This window comes from Triticum aestivum, chromosome 5B (assembly GCF_018294505.1).
Source record: "Triticum aestivum cultivar Chinese Spring chromosome 5B, IWGSC CS RefSeq v2.1, whole genome shotgun sequence".
Taxonomy (NCBI): domain Eukaryota; kingdom Viridiplantae; phylum Streptophyta; class Magnoliopsida; order Poales; family Poaceae; genus Triticum; species Triticum aestivum.
The window spans coordinates 408682885-408692806 of record NC_057807.1 but is presented as its reverse complement, the minus strand read 5'-3'; the positions used below and the strand labels follow the sequence as shown (position 1 = coordinate 408692806).

At 50.3% G+C, this 9922-nt stretch overlaps 1 protein-coding gene across 1 annotated transcript; it reads right to left on the bottom strand.

Moving 5' to 3' along the window:
* Window positions 1–8422: 8422 nt before the first annotated feature.
* Window positions 8423–9922, bottom strand: LOC123116243 (NAD(P)H-quinone oxidoreductase subunit L, chloroplastic). The gene is made up of 5 exons (XM_044537228.1): window positions 9645–9922; window positions 9486–9560; window positions 9257–9367; window positions 9070–9164; window positions 8423–8742 (listed from the first exon to the last, which is right to left on the bottom strand). The coding sequence occupies exons 1-5, from the start codon at window positions 9792–9794 to the stop codon at window positions 8595–8597; spliced, it is 579 nt and encodes a 192-aa protein (XP_044393163.1). The 5' UTR covers window positions 9795–9922; the 3' UTR covers window positions 8423–8594.

The following is a 9922-nucleotide window of genomic DNA, read 5'->3' as shown; positions in this document are numbered from 1 at the left end:
CTGCCCCAGAGGGCGTCCTCACCGCACCATGCCCGCAAACGGGCCAACCCTCCACCGAGCTGTAAGTTAATCGTAAATAAAAAGCTACTGCTTCCTCCTCCGAGAACAATAACCAGGATCCATCCTTTGCAGTCCGGCTAGTAGCTCTTCTCAACAGAGTTCGTCTTCGGGGGATCTTCTTCCGGAGATGATGGAGAGTGAAACCCCACCTGCCTCTCCGCCCCATGGGGCGGGCGACCCTGAGGTGTCGTCACAGAGGAGTCCAGATTCGTCGAGGCCGGAAGCTAACACTTCGGCCGCCCCGAGCCCGGAGTGTTCGGCTCCCACGGGGGGCAATAGGAAGGGTCCGGGATAGTCCAGCGCCCGGCCGGACACACTGTCGGGCCATCTTGAGCAAGCTGCTCTCTCGAAGGATCACCGTACGTTAATGGGTACGGTGTTTGAGAAGATTTCATCTGCCACAAGCGGGTTGAATGAAGCTTTTACGAGCCTGCTCAAAGGCTTTGAGGTACACAATGAAACACGTAATTTTTCGGTTGTACCGCATGCGCTAGGTGTGCTCCGTATGGATAGTAGCCCCTGAGACTCTGGTTGCCAGCCCTAGGCAGCAAACGGAGGATCACACTCCCAAATAATGATCGCAGTGCATTCATGCGCAGGTGGCTAAGGGTCCGGCGGTAGACCGGACCGCTGAATTCGCTGAACTGAGGCGACAGATTGATTTGGTGGACGCCGACATCACGCTTGTAAACGAGCGGCTTGACGAGTCACAGAGTATGTGCTCCTTTTTTCCTCATTTGTTTTAGGAAATATTAAGATGAGCATAATGTTAATATGATATGCTTTGGCTGCAGGCGGAGCTGCTGCCCTGGAGGCCCTGAGGGCGGAACTTGCCCTAGCCAAGGAACAAGGCCGGGCTAGCAGTGCGGCTGCCCTAAAGGCGGCCGAAGATTTGAGAGCCGAACAGGCTGCTCATCGCTGAAGCAAAGATAAAATAGCCGAGATGGCTCTGGAGCTGAGAGACGCCGCCGGCCGGTATGAGCTCCTTGAAAAGGAGAATCAGACGAAGTCGGCTGACCTGAAGAAGGCCCTTGATGCGGCCAAGGAGACGCGTTCTGAAATTAGAGCTGCGCGGGAGGAGCTTCGACAGGCCGGAGAAATCGCGACTGGAAGCCCCTATTTGTTGCAGATGAAGTCCGGAGATCTAAAGTACGCTCCTCTGGATCAACTTTGGAGTGCTGCAGACGCGTATGCGGATCTGGCAAAAAGTACGGCTGATGCGACCAAGTTCTTCAAGGATCAAAAAGAGAATGAAGTAGAAAAGTTGTTCTAGTCGCAATTCAGTGCTCCAACGCGCATGTTGCCATTGAGTGAGAGGATGGCTGCTATGGCCGAGCTCCATAGGTTGTCCGGTCTTGCAATGAGGTCTGTAATAGACCATCTATGGCCGAAGGGACCAAGGTCGGGCAGTTATTTTGGTTTAGTGCAACAATTCCTTGGCGCCGTATCGTGAATCGATGCCATGAAGAGGTGGGCATGCATAGAGGGTGCGTGGATGGCTCTTGCCCATGTTAAAACATATTGGGCGGATATGGAGGCCACCAGCATTGCAATCCAGAGTCCGGCAGGAAGCCAGGACCCAGCCGAGCACTATTTTGAGCAGGTCACAGAAGGTGCCCGTTTAATAGAGGCTCAGTGCTCGAAGAGTGTCATGTTCGAGTGACAAGTCGTTCAATTGTAAAAACAATTCTATTTTAATTATAAAGGCTATGTTTATACTTTCGCCCGAAAGTGTTATAGTGCCTCCTGTGCGGCCGTTTGATGTATGTATATAACCTGAAAGTTAGCAGTCGTTGGCTTCAGCCCCCACGCATATAATGCGGGAGTGTTTGCGAAAATGTGCGTAATCACACTTGATCCAACGTCTTGGTCCATTAAGGAGGTGATCACACGTCGAACTAGGAAACCGGACTATATAGCTTTAACACTTTCACTTAGCCATAGGAGTTTGACGGTGGGGCTACTATGTAGCCCCTGGTACCTTCGCGTGCATCCGGATACGGGCGCGTATGTACATGACCGGGAAACGGTCCTTCGTTAATGCGGAGGAATCCCAAAAATTCTGATGAGTCCTCGAGTGGTTGACCAGTCTCTCGCTGTATCAAGACAGTCAGTTTTCGGCTTTCTCTACTGAGGTGCTCATCCGGAATAACCAGGGCACAATCACAGTAGTTGTCCTTTGGCCGCCTTAGCCGATAGAACGGAACGTAAGGCAGCAAACCCAGGAGCCGGGCAAACCCAACATTTGACCAAAGACATGATTCGGAGCTGATGCATATAACGCCAAACTTGTGACGCCGAACACTCCCGAAGGTATTCAGACTTTATAACATATACTGGGCTGAGTAGCACCCTTGATTATGAACCCTGTATTTCCAGGTACGTGCATTAGTCTGTCGTGGCGAAATGCCAATAACGCCAGTATCCCCTGTGGGTGTATTGAATACCCACGGGATGTCAAGCAACAAGAGACAGTAAAGAAGGTTTACACAGGGGCTTAATCTAAAGAGAAACCTTTGAGCGGGGCCCTACTGCACGTCTGTGCCTTTGTCTTCGTTGTGCCGTATCTTGGAAGGGTGTCGCGCGAATGGTGTTTGTAAAAAGGAAAACTCATGTAAAAGAGTATGGCGTAAGCGTGCGAAAAGTTGGTTATTCTCAATGGACAGTAGAAATGTGAGACATCGGCATGTTAATAAGGTCAAGCCAAATTGTGGGCTTTATTACATGTTTGCAACCCCTGGTATATGTATAGCACCCAGCTCAGGTTTATCTGGGCTGTTACCGACGATGGTGCGCCGGACTCATCTAACCGTGTCCGTGGTCTTAACGACCGATCATGCATTCTGATAGGAGAGGCCGCTTAGTGTCCGGCTGCTAGAGCCGCCACATACTCTTCCGCATGTAAGAAACGCTCTGTGTTTCCGCTAACAGTGATGGCGCCACGTGGATCAGGCATCTTGAGTTTAAGGTAGGCGTAGTGCGGTACTGCGTTGAAGCGAGCGAAGGCCATTCTTCCGAGTAATGCATGATAACTGCTTCGGAAGGGAGCGGTGTCAAAGAGTAATTCTTCGCTTCTGAAGTTGTCGGGAGAACCGAATGTCACCTCTAATATGAGGGAGCCCCTGCAGCGGGCCTCAATGCCTGGTATCACTCCTTTAAAGGTGGTGTTACTTTGGCTGATTCTGGATGGGTCTATCCCCATCTTGCGGACAGTGTCCTGATATATCAGATTAAGACTACTGCCGCCGTCCATGAGGACACGAGTGAGATGGTATCCATCGATTATTGGGTCGAGCACCAAGGCAGCCGATCCTCCATGCCAGATACTAGTCGGATGGTCCCTGTGATCGAAGGTGATCGGGCAGGCCGACCAGGGGTTGAATTTGGGGGCGATGGGCTCTACAGCGTATATGTCTCTGAGCGCGCGTTTGCGCCTTCTGTTTGGTATGTGAGTCGCGTATATCATGTTTACTGTTTTGACTTCTGGTGGAATTTTTTCTGTCCCCCAGTGTTTGGCTGACGAGGCTCATCCTCGTCTTCACTTGGTGTTTCCCTTCCCTTGTGTTCGGCATTTAACTTGCCAGCCTGCTTGAAGACCTAGCATTCTCTGTGAGTGTGATTCGCAGGTTTTTCGGGGGTGCCATGAATTTGGCACAATCTGTCCAGGACTTTGTTCAGGCCGGACGGTCCCTCTTTGCTGCCTTTGAATGGCTTCTTTCGTGGACCGGGTCGAGAGCTCCTGAATCCGGCGTTGACCGTCGTGTTGTCTGGACTTTCTTCCTTGTTTCGACGCTTGTTTTTATTGCGCCGTGGCTTCCCGTTGCCATCCCTTATTTCGGATGTGCTTGGGTCACTGGTGCCTCTACGGGCCAACCAGCTGTCCTCACCCGCGCAAAAGCGGGTCATAAGGCTTGTTAAGGCCGCCATTGTCCTCGGCTTTTCTTGGCCGAGGTGTCTGGCGAGCCACTCGTCTCGGATACTGTGCTTGAAGGCCGCTAGGGCTTCGGCATCCGGACAATCGACAATTTGATTCTTCTTAGTGAGAAATATGTTCCAAAGCTTACGGGCTGACTCTCCGGGCTGTTGTTTTATGTGACTTAAATCGTCTGCGTCCGGAGGTCGGGCATAGGTCCCTTAAAATTTGGCCCTGAAAGCGTCCTCAAGTTCCTCCCAACTTCCGATTGAATTTTCGAGGAGGCTTTCCAACCAGTGCCGAGCTGGCCCTTTCAACTTGAGGGGAAGGTATTTGATGGCGTGGAGGTCATCCCCACGAGCCATGTGGATATGAAGGATAAAATCCTCAATCTAGACCCCAGGGTCTGTCGTTCCGTCGTATGCCTCTATGTTCACGGATTTGAATCCCTGTGGAAATTCGTGATCCAGCACCTCGTCGGTGAAGCACAGAGGGTGCACAGCCCCTCTGTATCTGGACATGTCGTGGCATGCTGTCGACTGTTGTTGTGTCCGGTGTTGATTCCGAACTGGTATTCGATTAGTGTGATCGTCTTGGTGACCATAATCCCACGCCGGAGCATGTCCTCTAGATCCATAGATGGACCTGGTCGCGCCGGCCTTTTTGTCCAGGAGCTCACGTAAATCGTGTGCGGCGTCAGTAGCTGCTCTATCACGGCCATGAAGTGGTTGGTCCAGCTGATTGGCCATATTGTTCTTCGGCGGAATGGGCTCTATGGCCTCATCGTCGAATTCGGGCAACAACTTGCGCTTTGGGTAGCTCTTTGTGTGGCGATCGTCGCCATATTTTTCTTTAGTGTCCAGCACTTTATTTCATCTGCGGTTGGGCGTATTCTGCGCGGTCTTAAGCCTTTGCTTCTGCTTCTTTAGGCTCCTTGTAGTGGCCATAAGCCTTCTGTGGAGGTTATCTTGTTCCAAACATTTTTCTGGGATGATGAATGCATCATCGTCCGGACTGTCCTTCTCTCTGAAGGTAGGTTGATGAGTTCGACCCTCAGCATCGCTGTGATCGGGCGTCTGCTCCAGGCTGTGTTCGGCGGGACCTGGCTCATCCTGCTCCATCACTGGGTCCATATGGTCGTTGTTGCCTTTGGAGTTGACCGGGGTGTCGATTTTTCTTGTGCTGTTATCGCTATTTTTACTGTGGCTAGACTTAGAGCGGCGCCTACGCCGTAGTTTTGGCTTTTGTCTGGGGGGTTTATCCTCCGTTGTGTCCTTTTTGTCGCCGTTGTCCTCCTTAGGCGTGTCCACCATGTATATATCATATGATGAGGTGGCAGTCCAGCGCCCCGTGGGCGGTGGTTCCAAGTCGTCCCCTGCATCGACGTCCATACCGTTGATGTCGTCGGAGTCGAAGTCAAGCATGTTCGTTAAGTCATCGACACTGGCTATTAAGTGGGTGTTGGGTGGGCCGTGATTTTCTTCGTCTTCCATATCCCCCTCGAGCCGAACATAGTTCGGCCAAGAGTCTTCTAACAAAGAGAGAGACCTTAAAGAGTTTAGCACATCACCAAAGCGTGGGCGCTGAAAGATATCCGCGGCGGTGAACTCCATGATTGGTGCCCAATCAGCTTCGATGGGCACGGATGCGCGTAGTCCAGGACCTACGGCCGGAAACAAGTCCGGGGGTCCGGCGACACAGATTTCCTTAGAGGTGGGGTCTGTGTTTGGCTCCAATGCCGCTGAGTATGCGGCCTCCATGGCGGGGTCCATCCACCCGTCCTCGGACGACGCGATCTGCCCCAGATTTAGGTCCAGAGCTGCTGTAGGTGCGCTATCCCGAATACTGTCCGACGGCAGATCCAAGTCGTGCTTGTCGTGATCGTTCGGCACTCCTGACGCAGGCCCGAATTCGTCGAAGATCAAGTCTCCATAGATGTCGACCATGTAATTCAAGTTTCCTAACCAGACATGATGGCCAGGGGCGTAGCTGTCGATCTGCTCCAGGTGGCCAAGCGAATTGGCCCGCAGTACGAAGCCGCCGAACACGAAGATCTGTCCGGGGAGAAAATTCTCACCCTGGACCGTGTTGTTGTTGATGATTGAAGGAGCCATCAAGCCTTGCGGTGACGACACAGTGGAACTCTCAATGAAAGCACCAATGTCGGTGTCAAAACCGGCGGATCTCGGGTAGGGGTCCCAAACTGTGCATCTAAGGCTAATGGTAACAGGAGGCAAGGGACACGATGTTTTACCCAGGTTCGAGCCCTCTTGATGGAGGTAATACCCTACTTCCTGCTTGATTGATCTTGATGATATGAGCATTACAAGAGTTGATCTACCACGAGATCATAGAGGCTAAACCCTAGAAGCTAGCCTATGATTATGATTGTTGTTCTACGGACTAAACCCTCTGCTTTATAGACACCGGAGGAGGCTAGGGTTACATAGAGTCGGTTACAGAGAAGGAGATCTAACATCCAATCGCCAAGCTTGCCTTCCATGCAAAGGAGAGTCCCATCCGGACACGGGACGAAGTCTTGAATCTTGTATCTTCATAGTCCAACAGTCCGGCCAAAGTATATAGTCCGGCTATCCGGATACCCCCTAATCCAGGACTCTCTCAATGGTTGCATGCATCTATTGATGTAGAGGCTGGGGGTTTAACCTCCTTTAAAAAAAGTAATACACTTCAAGCGTGTTTGGTTGCTCGCAAGACATCCATGCAGGCTGGGGGGCGATGCAAATTTGGGCCGTTCAGTTACTTGAGCTCCATGGACAAAGTGGCCCGCATGAAACTCAAACCGGTCCAGAGGCTGGCCCCGAATGAACATCAAATCAGATGTTTCCGCGGAGCCAACCTCATCACATGTAGGAAGGGGGGATGCAGTGTCGAGCTTGTGCGAGCGAGGAGATGCGTGAGCTTGCACTTATCCGCAAAAAAGTAACGTGAGAAATTTGGTCATCGCCCACCAAATATCTCGCCCTAGCTCACCGCCAAAAGACATGCATTTCACCATTTCACCCCCCCCCCCCCTTCGAACTCTCCGTATCGGGAATATGCTTCACCGACGAGCAGGTAAGCGGTGCCATCTTCTCTGGTCGGCAATGGTCGATGGCGGCAAGCTTTCTTCCTCCTCTTCTTCGAGTTGTTTCCTGCCTCCTTCGCTCCTAATGGGTGTAAGTAACATCAAACTCCAATTTTTTAGCTTAGATCTTTGAGCATGTGGTAGGTCTAAGTAGATATGAAGATAATATGATATGTTTTGCAAGTATTGCTTCATGGTGTTATCTGAGGATGTGGTAGATCATATGTCGTTTTATTGGTATGGTAGGCTTTGCTTGTCGACAGTGATGATGTTGATGCTGTCGTCATAGATTGATGCTTATGTGCTAGTATGACATTGTTTGCATGTCTATTTCATGAATTTATGTGTGGACATTGTAGATCAGATGTTATCTTCGTCATATGTAGTATGCTAGATGCATGTTTTGTGGTAGTGTGTTGAGCTTCATGATTTCATTGTTGTGTAGTCCATGTTTCAGGGTGATCGTTTGTATGAGGGTTGGTTCTACACATTGTAGTTCTCAACCTTATATCAACTTCCCCCTTCTACATGACAACATGAAGTGAAGATCATTCAAGCCTTACCCAACGATGCATGCTCAACATTGTTTCCCCTGATGCTTACCATTGTAGTGATGCATTGTTCTTGTTCACAATGCTATTGCTGATGCTAATCATTGTAGGCATTGAAAGAAGTTGAGTTTAGTCATGCCCTAATTTTGTCGAAAATCCAACCTTATCCACCATATATGATTCTTGTCCTCCATGTTGATATTTTATTCTTCTGCCTTGGTAGATGAAGTCGTATGTTGTGTACTTAGTGAGGGTTTCATGAGTCTATAGGTCATGACAGGCTTGCCATGAGCAAGTGAACGATTACAAGAATAGTTGTCATAGAGGGTTTGAGACTAGAGAGGAGGTAGACAATGATTACTCCAAGTTTGTAGTCAAAGAGAAGAGCGAGCATGGAGTAGGCAAGGGTGCATGTCATATCGGGTTAAGTAGGTTGAACGACTTCATAATATTCGTCCAATATGTTGTCGTTGTATATTTGTAGTTTCCTAACTGTGTATAATCATAAGTACAATGCGATGACAATAGTTGTAGCTGGTAAACTCACCACATAGGGGGTGCATGGTGATCACAACAGGTCAAAAATGTGCAACAAAACACAATATCTGCATCAGCCCAGCCCAGGCCAAAATCCCGAAACACGGGCAACCAAACAGTGGGGAGCATTGAGGCCCTCATGCAGACTAGGGATTTGTGGGTAACAAAACAAATTGCAAAAACATGATCCAGAACCTGCATTCCCCGCCTGGCTTCGAGGGCCACGAGTGGAAGAGGCCAAAAACGTTGTGAGCAACCAAACACGTCCAACGGTGATTATGACCATTCCCCTAGATTTTCCTTTACGCACTCATGGCGGGCCCTAGAATATGCTTGGGGCATCCAAATAGAACATGTGAAAAATATATGTTACAGAGGCACATCGATCTGTAAAAGAAACGTCGCTCCTGATCATCCACTGTATTTTACAGTACGTATGTATATACTAGTAGTACTTCTCTCTGAAGGAGTCAATTTGTGGGTATCTGTCCTTGAACAGCGGGGTGCCTTCCTTGGGTTTTGACCAAGGATACTTCATGGTTTTATCCCTTGGGAACTTTCTGAAGTTGACGAACGGTGCCCACAGCATCAACCTGCAGATGAATAGATGCCGAGTTCAGTTGATGATATTATTGAGGGTAGAAGACTACTTAATTTCTACTGATATACACTTCCCTTTGGAAAGAAAAGGAAAAGATGGTTGTACAAGGATACGTACTGTCGTACTAGGTTCTCAACTGAACTACTCCCTCCGATCCAAAATAAGTGTAGCAGTTTTAAACTAAAGTAAGGTTAAACTGTTTTTTTCTAACACATTACAATCGCAGATGTTACCGAATGTATCGAGCTTGCCTTGATTGTTTTTGTTTAATTGTAATAACCACTAAGCAGCAGCTAGCTGTTGAAAGGCACCGACTCACCCGGGGAAGAAGAGGTAAGTGAACATGAACTGCAGGTACGTCTCGACGAACTTGCGCTTGAACCACCTCAGCCTCATCCAGTTCATGATAATCGGCTGCACGCACGCCACACCGCCGGAACACAATCAGTTAACGACCCATTACTCTTCCCCAAATCGGGTCAGAACAAGTAGCTAGGCTCACGTACGGGAGCAACGAAGAGGTAGACGAAGGCGATCGCGGCCACCGGCGGCAGGATCCCCAGGAGGTCGAGGTCCTCCTCCCCGCTCACCGTCGCCAGAGCAGCGGGGGCCTGGACCTGCACGCATGGACACGAAACACATACGAATTCGCCGCAGCGCGATCACTGATTAATATCCATGCATGTGTGCGATTCGTTCAAGATCAAATGAAATTTTAAAGGTGTCCGTCCATACTGCTGCCCAGACGGCGCCGCACTGCAACACGGAGGCCAGCTTCTGCAGCTGCGAGCTCTGGGCGGTAGGCGCAGGCTACGCAAGCAAGAAAGAAGACGGATCAGATGCCACAACTCGCAAATACATACTCCTATGTACGAAGCTGTGGTTAGCTGAGACCTTGTCATGGAGAAGGCAGAGGATCCTGGACTTGGAGATCGCCGGCTGTTCAAGAGACGAAGGGAAGGACGCCTGCCGTCTGGCTTGGAGCAGGGAGGGACGCGGCGAGGACGCGGCCGGGAGGAGGCGCCATGAGGCGGTGGTCTCCATTGGTGGCAGGCAACAGCTTTGGACGGCAGGTGGCCGTGGCGCCTTATCTGGATAGGCGGGGGTGGCTAAGGACCAGCGTCCACTGTCTGGCAGTGAAGGATTTGACGTGCCTGCACCGTTGGATGAGG